A 13,492-nucleotide genomic window follows, 5' to 3' on the forward strand; every position below is an offset into this window, starting at 1 on the left:
GCAGAATTGATTCCTTAAGATAAGTTTAGTTGATAGCCACTCTTCTGAAATGAAGAAAGTGCCATGGGGATTCTACCCTCATACTTTCTGCCCTGTTTCTTAGAGAGTCTAATTTCTTGATAAATTAAGTCACCATAAAATGTGAGACAAATTTCTCTCCTGAAATTCAGAAAGGCTTGCTCCTTACCTACATTCACTTACAGACTTGCAGCTTGACCTGTTTTTCTTGACTCAGCTCCTGCCATTCAGTGAACTCAGTGTGCTTTCTGAAAATGTGAGATCTGTTCTGATGTGAGCCTGAAGATCTGAACAGAAAGGAATAGAGAATGTAAGCAGACAGTACCTAAATAAAGGCACGGTTATACCACAGACTTGACACAGATAGGAAAATGGGGAGGAAAGAAGAAAGCTGAGCCATAGTTACATCAGTTGCTACATGGCAAGCATAGAAAGGTAGTCTCCTTAAGCTCTGAATTGTTGAGTTATGAAAACGTTTCTCTTGAGGGAATTTCAGGTCAACTCCTTCTCTGACCTGACCTCTAAAGAAGCTGCTCTTCATCAGCTACACAGCCTGTGGAGAGCTACCTCACCTTAGTCACGTGCACTACCTGAAGCTAAAATTATGAATACACCCACAAATATTATGCACTGGTTTGCTGTTATTTACTGCATTTCTATAACATCACGGCATAATGTGAAAAAAATCACATTCAACTGGGCCAGGAAAGACTATCTGTTGTGCTGGGTTTGAATTCTTAGACATCTGTCATTTCAAATCTCCATCCTCATCTCATGAAATGAGCTGCTTTGAATACTTCTTTGGGAGACAGAAATTGTACAAAAACCATGACCACTTTCTCAGGGAGTGTAAGGGAGCGTAAGTAATTCGGAGGAGATGAGCTTAGCAGCCGCTGTAAGCCCCGTGTCCAGACTCCAGCTGGTGCGAGAACGGCACCCACTCGCCCCAATGTCCTGCGTTTCAGCTGAAGACTGAAGTTCTCTGAAAACACACCCAGTGCTTCAAGTGTACAATCTGACCCAATACTCCCTCCCAGCGGGCTGTGTTTAACCCACACCTGAAAGAATTTAATCCTCTATTAATTAAAAAATCACTTGTGCTTCTGTCATTATGGGTAGCACCATGTGGATTAAAACCCACCACATTTGCTTGTATCTCTAGGCATGCTTCATTGTCATTCTATGTTTATTACCAATGCATATATACATACATGTTATCATTGTTATCATTCTGTCATGACTCCAGGCATGTTTCTAGTCATTCCTTTCATAGCTCTCTCTCATATTTCCCTTTTGTTTTTATAAATGTCCCTAAGGAATTGCTCAGTGCCGTGGGGGATCCAAGGAGCCCCTTCCAGAAATCTCACCCCGCACAAATCTGTTTGCTCCCCTTAACCGTGTTCCCCTTCCCTGAAACTAAGCAGCAGCACACACGATTTCCTCCTTGAGTCACCTCGCAGCGCTGTTCGCAGCGCTGTTCGCAGCGCGGCGCAGCGAGCGCCGAGGGGGCGGCGCGGAGCCGCCCCAGGGCAGCGGCAGCGGCCCCGCCCCGGCCCTGCCTTTATAGCCCCGCACCGCGCTGGACTCGCCAGCCGCTGCAGCTGCAGCATCAGCTCCAGCATCAGCTCCAGCTCCAGCTCCGCCGATCCGCCCGGCCCTGCCTGTACAGCCCCGCACCGCGCTGTGCTCGCCAGCCGCTGCAGCTCCGCGCCGGTAAGTGCCGTGCCTCCGGAACGCGGTCCGCAGCTAGAGGCACCTGTGCCGCATAGATTGTCCCTAAAATTGTATTGAAATTTTTAAAAAATGTAAAAACTGCTGTGATGCGGTGTCGCAGCGGCGGGGAAGGTCAGTTCTACTTGCTATAGTATGTCAGAATTTTTAAAGAAATCAGCAGTGCTGCTGTTGGTGATGCAGAGGTTAGGTCTGAGAAACGAATTATAGTAACAAAGAATAAATTATTTGCATTGCTGTCAAAAATGCTAAAAGTAATTGTCTTAATAACGATGAAAGGAAGTATATCTGCTGAAATTTCATCTGAATCTGAAAACCATGCGCAGCCAAGTACCTGAAGCATAGTTTACTTTCTTGTATTACGGCACCTGCTTACACGCAAAGGTCGTATCTGCACTAGTATTTTCATTTGTATAATGTCTTCTTTCCAAACGAATCCAATTATCTTTATACTCCAGGTTTTGGTTTGCACCAATGGGTGTGTGAACTTAATGTGAGTTAGGAGTGTTCAGTAACGAGCTATAGAGTACTTGCACTCCATTTCTTCCAAATGAAGTCAAACTAGAAGGTGCAATTCACATATGAGCAGGCATTCAGTCTGCAGGACCAAACTGGAATTAGTCCAGTGCAGAAACCTGAAGCAGGTACAGTGTGGAGCAGGTCTTCAGCAGCAGCTCAGTTCTGTACATCCTCTTCTACTCCATTTTTTTTTGTTTTTTTTGGCTAATGTAAATATAACTGAGATTCCCATGGTATCTCTTAAAAATCAAGTTTTACAGTTTTCTAAAAGTGAGAATGCTTTAAAAAAATACTCCCATCACTTACACAATTTAAAAAAGAAAAAAATAGTTATGGGACTTTATTGTACCCTCATTGTTATTACAAGATAATTATTTGCCATTGATAAGATTGCTATGTATGCTTGGCTACAAAATCCAGCTGCATATAAGAAATCAAGACAGAATATGTTGTAAACCTCTAATACTGTAAATAAGTGAGGCAACATCACCAGCAGACTTTCAAGACTTGTCAGTGGTCAGAGTGGTCAGAGGCAAGTGGCCAGGCTTACCTAAATGCTGAGCATCAAGATGCAACTGCTAACTACAGAGGTACTGGAAAAAGGAGTTTTCTCTCTCCCACCCTGAAGCTGCATGCTTAGTGCTTTCCTTGAAGATAGCAATGGGCAGTTAAATAGGTACAAACAGTTGGGCAGCAGCTAAACACATCTGCCAATTTCTAACTTTTAGTCCATACTGCGAAAATGGAGTATGGATTTTTCTGATTTCTGTTTCCCTGCTTCATTTGTGCTCTTAAAAAAAGATCTGGTTGTATTGCTGCCTGTACCAAAAAAGCTTCAAAATATAACCTCTAATTTAATATATGGAAATAATAAGCAGATATCCCACTGAAAGTAAATGCTTAATTCTTCATCAGTTGTGTTGTAATTTATTCTGAAACCAACTGAAGACAAGAGAAGCAAGAAAGCTGACACTGCAAGCTACAGCATGACACTGAATTCCTCTTTTATTTACAGAATCAACTAATACAGATAGAAGAAGAGCAAAGGGAGAAGTTAACTAACAACATGAAGTTACTCATCCTCCTCACAGTAACCCTGGGCACACTTGTCACAGGACTAGAGTCTGTAAGTTTTAAATTTATCAAAAGCCTAATTATTAATTAATGAAGAAAGGCATACCCAGCTTGCAAAGCAGAGGGAATACTTTGAAGGACAGAATGAGAATCCATTGTAGAATAAGTTTTCTGGATTTTATTCTATGGCACAAATGTGAAGCATCAAGGTCACCAAAATGACAGGGGCAATTGATGAATGTTAATCTTTGCTGCACTGCTTGTGGAGAGGGTGAGGTTTCCTTCCCTGTTTTAGGGACAGTGACCATTAAAAGCTGCTTAGGTTCTTACAACATAAATAATTGCAATGTCGACCTCATGCAGTGGCACAGCTCAGTGGGGCTTTTCTGAGCTTGGTTTTTTTGGTGGTTTTTGCTCACATGACATGGGATTGGTTTTCCTTTTCCATTCTGCTTTGCTTAGAGCTCCACTTCTCATTCATACCCAGATTCCACAGAGCAGGTTCAGCAGGTAGCTACATGCAAAAACCTAAACTGTTGAAGGTATGCAGTGGGGAACAGAGTAGGGAAAAGATTATAAAACCACATAAAAGGAACTGCCTCCTTAAAAATACTTTTTCTTTTCATGTAGATTTACAGCTGGAAGCTATATAAACGCAGATCAGAATACAAGGGTAAGCATCTGGCCTGTTCTATTTGAACCTAAAAAACCCTTATTATCCTATACTTACACCTTCATATAAGAGTGCTAATGATACTGAAACACCTAGAACTTAATTTTTAATTACATTTCACCTCTGCATTCAAATGTTTTGCCTATAATTAGAGATGTCTTTTACTTGCAGAATGCCCTTGTTTGAATGGAGGAACATGCATTACCTATTACCTCTTCAGTGGAATTGGTCGTTGCATATGTCCAGATGGATACACTGGGATTCATTGTGAACTAGGTAGAGTATTTATCTTCCTTAATGCTAACTAAATTTATTAGAAAGGTCTAAAAGATAGTCAAAGAATTAGTAAGAAATGTAAAGTCAAAGTATTACCCAGAAACATGACTGCAGAGCCTTTACAGTGTATGCTAACAGACTAAATGAGGAGAAGCAAGTAAATGTTGGTGCATAATCATGATTTCTACTTTTTCTTGTCCCTGCCTCCTCACTAAGGTTATTTACTTCAACCTTACTTTTAGTTTGGGGTGGAAAAAATGAACTTGCTTGTGAGTGTTCAGAAGCAGAAGAACTTAGATTGTGAAGGTCACTTAAACTGTTAGAGAATTAATATGAATGCTTTAATGTGTAAGCTACCTGATGCTTAAAACCCATACAGAGCAAATTTAATAACAATATTTAGTCAGTCTAGATTTTGAATGTTTTTTTTGAGCGTGATGCAAGAACTGTTTTCCTCATTGGGAGGATTTGTCCGTGTCTATCACAAAAAAAATTATAAACACGAACATGCTGCTAATAAAAGATTTATTCTGTCAGACACTGGCAGCACATGCTACACTGAAAATGGGGAGGACTACAGAGGGATGGCAACAGAAGACAAATGTCTGCCGTGGAACTCACCCTTGCTAATTAGGAGGGGTCGTTACCATGCTTACTTACAGAATGCTTTGCACCTTGGGCTGGGCAAACACAGCTACTGCAGGTAAGAAAAGCATCACTCTTCCTGTGATAACTTCTATTACCACAGACCCAGAGATGGTTCAGTGAGAAACATGTTTTTAAAAAAATACTTCTAGTCAATAATTCAGGTCTGTTATGTTATTTGAAGTGTGACTTTGCAAAGCATTTTTCTCCCTGGCACATTTTGCAACAAAATATTTGGGTTTTTTCAGAGAGGTTTTTTTCAATCCCAGAACACCTGGTTTTTTAAAACTCTTTATGAAAAGAATGTTCTTTTTATCTTTTAGAAACCCAAATGGAAGGAGCAAGCCCTGGTGTTACACCAAAAGGGGATCTGCCATTCAAGAAACACCTTGCAAGATAGAGAAGTGTGGTAAGTAATATTAATTTCAACACAATTGGCTTTTTATTTGTTTAGCTTTATTCCTAATAGCACAGGCTTGGAGTTTATTTGTAAGAACATCTGAACAAAATATTTCTTTTCACAGGGCCTACGTGTGGTCAACGGAGTATCAGCAAAGCCTTCAAGATTGTTGGTGGAAGGCAGGCAGAAGTTGAGTCTCAGCCTTGGATAGCTGGCATCTTCCAAACCATGAGGGGCATGGACCATTTCCTGTGTGGTGGCAGCCTCATCGACCCTTGCTGGGTGCTCACAGCAGCGCACTGTTTCAACATGCCGTAAGTTTCCAGCTCCATGGGCACTGCAATTTTCTTCAACTGATTTCTTGGTGCAATGCTCCCTAAGCAACCCTTTGGAATGTTCTTTTGATTGAACAAAACAAGAGCAGCAATAGACATATTAAGCCTCTGGGAGCCCACATCTAGCAGAATGAACTAAGATGTGCTTGGGTGGGATGCAATTTAAACAATTCAGTATATATTGATCCCAGGATTCTATTTTTACCTTAGCCATTCCCCAAACTTAATAACTGTACTGATGATGATGGGCTGTGTAATACATCTACGGGTGTTTTTCCTGTTGAATTTTTGTGGAAAGCCGATCCTTTTGGCATCCTGCAGAGAATTCTTAAGGCCAATGCCTGCCTTTAGTAACAACTAGTTAGGCATGTTTCAAAATGTCTGAATACCTATCTTAATCCCTTCAAATGTAAAATTAGGATGCCTTCCTTCAGAATATTGGATCAACTTTCAAAGCAGACTAAATTTTACTTTTTCTTACCAGCATTAAAATAAATATGAAACAGAACTGGGACTCAGCTGTTGACCTTACTCTCAGAAATCAGTAGCCTTCATCAATCTCTCTTCTCATGCAGGACAAGAAGGCCAATAAACAAATCTGCCTACAAAGTCTTCCTTGGAAAGTCCATACTGAATGTTACTGATGATAACGAACAAGTATTCATGGTTGATGAGATCATCTCTCACCCTGACTTTACAGATGAGACAGGTGGCAATGAGAACGATATTGGTAAGTGTCATCTTAATATAAGCCTTTAAAACACTGGGATAGGGAAGGCTACATAATTGTGGCATACATCTTCTAAAAGAAGCAGAAGCAGAGATGGGAAGAAGGGGAACATGAACAGCCTGAAAAAATGCAGGCCTGTGCTGACATTTTTTGCATTTGTGCAAGTTTTGGTTGTGGCACATATCAGATGCATTACCTGGCAGTCAGTTTCTGGACCTGTGGAGGTCATGGCTGTTCCACAAGCACTGGTGGCAGCATTGCATTTCTGTCACTTTATTATGTGTCTAAAGAACAGACTGTGTAGATAGTAAATGATGAAGAAATGCATGCACAGTGGGTTTCATCATACACCATGGAAAGGCTGTATCAGCCACCTCATTAACAGAAAATGATCCTGAATTAATTCAGACTTTCATAAAAGTCTGGGTTTCACAGGCCTATATCTAAAGCAAGTCAGAGATGGGTTTTGGCAACTTGAACAGAACCAACTTGCCACTCTTGCATTTGACATTTAGAACTCTACCACACCTTCCATGTTTCTCCTCCTGCTGCTGCAGGTAAAGAATATCCAAGAATCTCTTCATAAGTCGTTCAGGGTAGTGGGTGCCACCCTCTACAGCCAGTCAGAAAGTTGATGTTTTAAAACCTCTAAAGATACTGTTGAAGAAAATTCTTTCACCTGAGCTATCAGACCCTATCCTTTCAGGAAGCAAGTTCAAGTCAGAACATTTGTCAGTTTTAGTGTTGGGAAACTAATGTTGTTGTTATTAAGTAATGACTCATTGCAAAAGCAATGAAGACAGCCATGTGTAACCAGAGCTAAATATAATTGCAACTCTTCCCATTACCTGTACCAAATACAGAACTGGACAAGTGTCAGAACATGAGTGGGAAAACATGCTTTACCAATCTAACTATATATTTTCTGACTTGCTTCATAGCTTTGGTAAGGATAAAGACAACTTCTGGTCAGTGTGCAGTAGAATCCAAGTACGTCAGAACAGTCTGCTTGCCAGAGAGGAACCTGTACTTAAATGAAAATACCCAGTGTGAAATAGCTGGCTATGGAAAACAAGATTTTTGTAAGTGAATTACTTCTTTTCCCAAAGTTAGTCTTCCACAATGGTGGGAATGCGATGATTTTTACACCATAATCTGTGAAGTATTAAGAAAAGATTGCTTTCTATAGTATGTATTCCATGTGCATTTCTTGAAGATGATCTTTGCTATCATCTTTAATTCTTCTATGACATTTCCTATCTGATGCTTCTCTTGCTTGTCAACCATATAAAATAAGCCAAGATGTAAACCACAGTTTTTATCATTCCTGATGTGATGAGGAGCAGAAAAAAATTGAAGCAAAAAAAAATTGAGAGGATTTAAAAAGGATTGTATCTGTGCAGAATTTCCATCAAAAATTATTAAATTCTTTCTCTCTAAAAACTCAACTTCATATTTTGTATTTGGGACACTTGTTCTCTTTGAAACTTTTTTATTAACAGTAAAAGCAAACCAAAAAGGTTTGCATAAGGTGGGAGTAAGATTAGCATGACCATTCTCCATTGAAGTTCTAAGTGCAGAAATTGTGTTATGGGGTGTTTCTTGGTTCTTTTTGCCTTGGATGGTGAAAATAATAAAATACACTTTTTTTGGCAGATGACATCTTCTATGCTCAAAGACTGATGTCAGCCACTGTGAATTTAATATCACAGAGAAAATGCAAAAATGAATACTATGACTATGTTAGAGTTACTGACAACATGGTCTGTGCTGGGGATCCCAGATGGCAGACGGATGCCTGCAAGGTAAAATTGGTTGGTTTATTTTCTAAATGATTTCAAATGCACATACACTACTGTATGGATCAGTTGGATCTTGTAATTCTACCAAGAGTCTGTAATGTAACCAGAAATTACGATGTCAGGTGGAGTTGACCTAGAGTGTGGCCAAACATCTGGAATAAAGCTGGAACCCAGAGTTAGGTGTTCCCCTCTCCAGGCCTTGCCTCCTTTGGAGGTGCAAGAAGTGCATTATCTTAGCCACTGTTTTTCCTCAAGGCCTGATTTTTCAATCTATTCAAGCAATAACTGATATATATCCATCAGAGCTATATAGAAACTGTTCTAATCTCAGTTTGTGCATAAACTATAGCTTTGCAAGGGTAGATTACAGGGGACACTGAGCTCCTCCAGGTTCCTCAAAACTAGATTTATTTCCCTGCACCTTACTGAGCAGAGTGGCCAAAGGAGCCACTGAAAAGAACAAGCATCCTCAAGTGTAAAAGTACCTTATGCACAGGGAGACGATTCTGTGATGTGGAACTGGGCATGTTGGCCTTGAACCTTGTATCATCAGTCTAATATCTGTGCTTATAAACCTAGGATGGAGAGGGAGGGTGGTTTTCCAAGGTAACTATTCTCCTGGTATCCTGATAGGGGGAGCTAGAGAACTCCTCAGCTTTGGAGACTGTTCAAGTCACAGCAGATGCCAAACCTTCTGTTCCATCTAAGCAATGTTCTCAAAGATCAAAGCTTTAGCTCATAGTCCTTACTAGCTTGCTTAACTCTGGAAAAGCAATAATCAAAGGCTCCATCTGCAGAAAATGACCTAATGTATTCTCTTTGTTGTCAGGGAGATTCCGGTGGCCCCATGGTCTGTGAGCACAATGGCAGGATGATGGTTTATGGAATTGTCAGCTGGGGAGATGGCTGTGCAAAGGAAAACAAGCCTGGTGTTTACACCAGAGTTACTCAATACCTTAACTGGATTTACTCCAACATGAATGGGCTAGATGCCAAGAGTCGTCTTCTTCCTGAACCAAAGTGACCTTTTTACTACAGCTGGACTGAAGTGAACAAAATTCAGCCTAGGTTGACACCAGGACAGTGAAGACCTGAATGTCATAAGAGGCCTTCATTTTGAATGTTTGTGTGGTCAGTCACTCACACTAGTGTTCCTGAGGCATGAGGCAGAGAGATGGTTGATATATTATCTTACTACTCTGAATTACCTGGAAACCACTCAGTGGGAAGCTAACATGTTTAACATTTAAATGAGTATTCCCATGCACAGTACTATGCATAGCAAGTTAGCTGTCTACTTCATTTATAAACCAGCATTTGCTCTGGAAATATTGATACAGTTTCAACTTACTTAACTCCAAGTATTCATTTTATACGTGACCTGGAGTCTAAAATCTCCCCTCATTGTACTGAATAATACTAAGTCTCAAGTCCCACACACCTAACCTGTTAAGACCAGTACTGAGAGAGTGATCAGACTTGGCATCAAATAGTGGAGAAAAAAACCCCCAGTAGTAGCTGAGTCAGCATTACAAACTCTTAACATATTTAACTTAAGAACTGTCCTGCAAGAAGGCAAATTGGAAACTTGCTGGACTTCCAGATCACACATTGAAGGTGTCTGGGTCCTCTGGAAAGTCTGATTATGCAACCTCTCTACACCTAACCAGAGAAGATTTAAGGACTTGGAATTTGTTGAATGCTGCAGGCATCAAAAGTCAGAAATTTATTTCCATTCATTCAACTGATATTCTATGATAGTGATTTTTTTTTTTCTCTCCAAGACTTATTCTGGGTTTTTTTTTTTTTAAACTTGCCTTTGTTTTGTATATTTGGATTATTTTATAGATTTTAATAATTTGTATGAGGGCTGGAACCTCAAGCTTTATTTAATTATTTTTACTGTGTTTAACTTATTGTTTGTATTATGGATGTTAAATATCATTAAAAAAACCCCTTCTTATATGTGTGTTTCTCCTCTCTGGAAAATAGAAAGGCACAACTCAAAAGAGAACTGTCATTCAGTTCCAATCTGACTGTAGTCTTAGTAAAATACAAATATCTGAACTTCCTGATTAGTGAAGTATTTGATATACTAAAAACTAAATTCTCTTTTTCCAAAAAGCACATCAGTGTTTGTGAAAAGGATACTACAGCTGTAGCTTTGTGTAGTCTGGGTACATGAACTTTACACACTGGTGATGGAATGATTGGAACAAGAACCTTGGTAAGGTCTGGTCCTTGACACTCAAGTTCAGATGAACTAGGTAACGTAACATCTCCACTCTTTGCAGACCTGTTATTAAGTCCTGCATCCTTCTACTTCAGTCCCTTTTATAAAATGGGTGGGACAGTACTTCCCTTTTCCCACAGGTCTGCCTGGCTCTGAGGTGTCAGGAGCGAGAGTTGACAAGCGTGTGACTGTACTGTGATTAATGCCCTGATAGCCCTGGGCTGGACAGGGACAGCAAGCACTACTGAAACACCAAATGATTACTGACACAGCTGGATTGCAAACTCTTAGGCAATATAACTTGTGGTTGGGATCTGCAAACAAATTTATTAGCAGAACGAGCCAGTGTGTGTGGTAGAGCTACTCGGGGCAAGTTTGTGGACTCCTAATTAAAGTGTGTGCGGGGAGTTGGTTACAATTGCATTGTTTCTGAAGAATGAGTTAGAGATCTCATGTGAAAGACAGGGAGACTGGAGACTGTGAGAAGAAAATCACTTCCTCACTGCTTCTTTTTACAGCAGCTACCAAGACTGCTTGACCAGTGCTGGCAGTGAATACTTCATGCCCAAAGTAAGCAATGGTAATACAGTTGTAGACAAAAATATATTGGGTTTTAAGCACATCTTTTGGCATGCTACAAATTTCTTACTTCAGTATTCCACATCAATACTTATCAAAATACTTGAATCAGTGAATCTCCAACAGGTGGAGAATATAAATACCTTTATGGCCATAGTGTATGATTTCATTGCAATGAACAGCACATTTGTCATCAACTTCTCTAGGCTTTTTCTACGCAGAGACATAATTTAAATTTCAACTTATTTCCATAATTATGAATATAAGTAAGAATGAAAAAGGAGTGATAAATAAAGCTTGCCTTTAGGTCTCCTTCAGTTTGAAGTCTAGGAAACTCTAGGCAAAGTATAAAGACAGGATCTTGAAAACAGAGAGGATTTAGATGATGTTTGGGTGTGCAATCTTATTTGTTCTTTATACTGGATAAGTTATTCCAACAAAAATCTTTAGACAAACATACACTACACGTACTCCTCTGCTCTGGCTGCTATACCATTTTATAGAGTCTCTTTCAATGTTCTCAGCATGATTTTGGCCCCATAGCTACACTATCAGCTGCTTGGCCAGTTATCAGAGCCTGGAAAAATGAAGGATGAAGATGAGAGCACAGTTTTGCAAAATTTCCTCTTCCTGCAACAGACTCCACAGGAAATATTCTCTTTCCATGTTAAAGAGTGAGCAGGTGTTGATCCAGGCTGAGGTGCTGGTGAAGATGGAGAGAAATAGCCTAGAGAAGTGTGCATGGAGGCTGGCAAACACCCCTGCAGAATGACAAGAGCATGACCAGAGAATGGTTTTGGAAGATATTTGGTATCTGCTGGGTACAAACATACATGCACGATAAAATTTAATATCATAAAGCTAGTTTTAGTTAGAATGGTTCACTGATTTCAGGTATTTGCTGGCAACAGAGAGGAGCAGTATAGGAGTCCAAAATGTATTTAGAAACAGCTCAGAGGTGGGCATCAGCCCAAGTGAAGAGATCATACCCTCGGAAGCCTTAGAGGCATGACTAACATGATCTCAAGTTCCTGCTTATCTTCAGTACTTCCACACAAGAAACATATCAAATAAAGAGGACAAAGCAGTATCCAATGTGTCCAGGGCACATAGGAAGCTTGTTTAACCTGTCAGCTCTGAGAAGGAAGTGATGCATCCTGAATAAACAGACCACTTGACCTTATATAGCTGAAGCTTTCTTCATGGAAGTGAAACTAAAATGACTCAAAGCACTTAAAAAAAATCAGTTTAAAATAAACTAAGGAATGAGGAAATGTAATACATCATCACGTGTTACACCACTTCCATGTGGAATTGTATGCATGACAGGATTTTGTTTGTGCATATTGAAACCTGAACTAAAAACCCAACATGACTATTTTGTCACTAAGCCTTTGGCTCACTTCTGACACCTAACCACAGCTCTTATTTTAGGCCTAATGAGTACAGAATCTATCTATAAAAAGAGAATAAAATCTTTCTGTATCCATCAGTCTTGTAATTTCAAGTTTCAGATATCTCCATCTTAGCTGAAGTTTAAAAAGTGACATATTTGAAACACTACATACTGAAGAGAAAATCTGGATTCAAACTTGGTCTGCCAAACCCTTCCAAATCCATCACATCTCATGCAGTATACAAGTGGACAATCTGAACAGAACTTGGGTTGTGCTGTTTAACCTTTTGGCATGTGAACGAAATGGAACTATGAGAAATGGAAATGCATGAATTTGAAGGAACAGGGACTATGGACTTAATGAACAGCTAAATGAGATGCAGACGCAAAAGCCAAGCATGAAAACAATGCAGACCCACATGAGCAGTATGCAGTTCTGTGTGCACATCCATAGCTACAGCCAACAAGTTGATTCATTCAGACTTAGGCAGCATCTGCCCAGTAGGATACACTAATGATCTTTGAAGCTGGAAAAGGCTGTGAGAATACCAGCATCCAAACAGGATCCAGAGTGAATGCAGCAATCCAGAGACACTGAAAATGAACAAGACAACGAAGACGAACAGGAATAACCAAACGCACAGAAGTAGATGAGTGATGACTGGTATTAAAAGAGATCCAGAAGGCATTGCAGACCACAGGCTGGACTTAAGTCAACAGTATTGACTAAAAAACTGTGAACATACTGACACATACTTCAGAGCACAGTTTGCAAACCTCAGGACAAGGCAAACACTCAGCTGTGTTTTGTTTTAAGTGTCATTCTTCTTGATGAGACAACAACAGTAATCAGTGGTCCAAAACATGACAAGGAGAAAAGATTGAAAATATTTAGTTTATTTTATCCATAGAAGCAAAATCTACAAGGGACATTTTCTTCAAAATGGAAAAGGCTGAAGCAGAGAAGGGAATAAACTGTTCTCTGCGTCTTCCGGAGATGGGGTGAAAAGCAATAATCTTGGTTGCAGGAAGGGAAACTGAACTGAAATATTATGAAATTACTCTACTGGTAAGAGTAGTG

The 13,492-nt window shown here is 39.9% G+C and overlaps 1 protein-coding gene across 1 annotated transcript; it reads left to right on the top strand.

The window, feature by feature from the left end:
* Nucleotides 1–1,627: 1,627 nt before the first annotated feature.
* Nucleotides 1,628–9,994, top strand: PLAU (plasminogen activator, urokinase). The gene is made up of 11 exons (XM_033066762.1): nt 1,628–1,731; nt 3,284–3,394; nt 3,973–4,015; nt 4,187–4,291; nt 4,829–4,994; nt 5,260–5,345; nt 5,461–5,650; nt 6,247–6,401; nt 7,343–7,483; nt 8,058–8,206; nt 9,033–9,994. Exons 2-11 carry the CDS (start codon nt 3,335–3,337, stop codon nt 9,225–9,227), a joined length of 1,290 nt encoding a protein of 429 aa, XP_032922653.1. The 5' UTR covers nt 1,628–1,731; nt 3,284–3,334; the 3' UTR covers nt 9,228–9,994.
* The last annotated feature ends 3,498 nt before the right edge of the window (nt 9,995–13,492 follow it).

The sequence above is a fragment of the Catharus ustulatus genome, chromosome 8 (assembly GCF_009819885.2).
Source record: "Catharus ustulatus isolate bCatUst1 chromosome 8, bCatUst1.pri.v2, whole genome shotgun sequence".
NCBI lineage: Eukaryota > Metazoa > Chordata > Aves > Passeriformes > Turdidae > Catharus > Catharus ustulatus.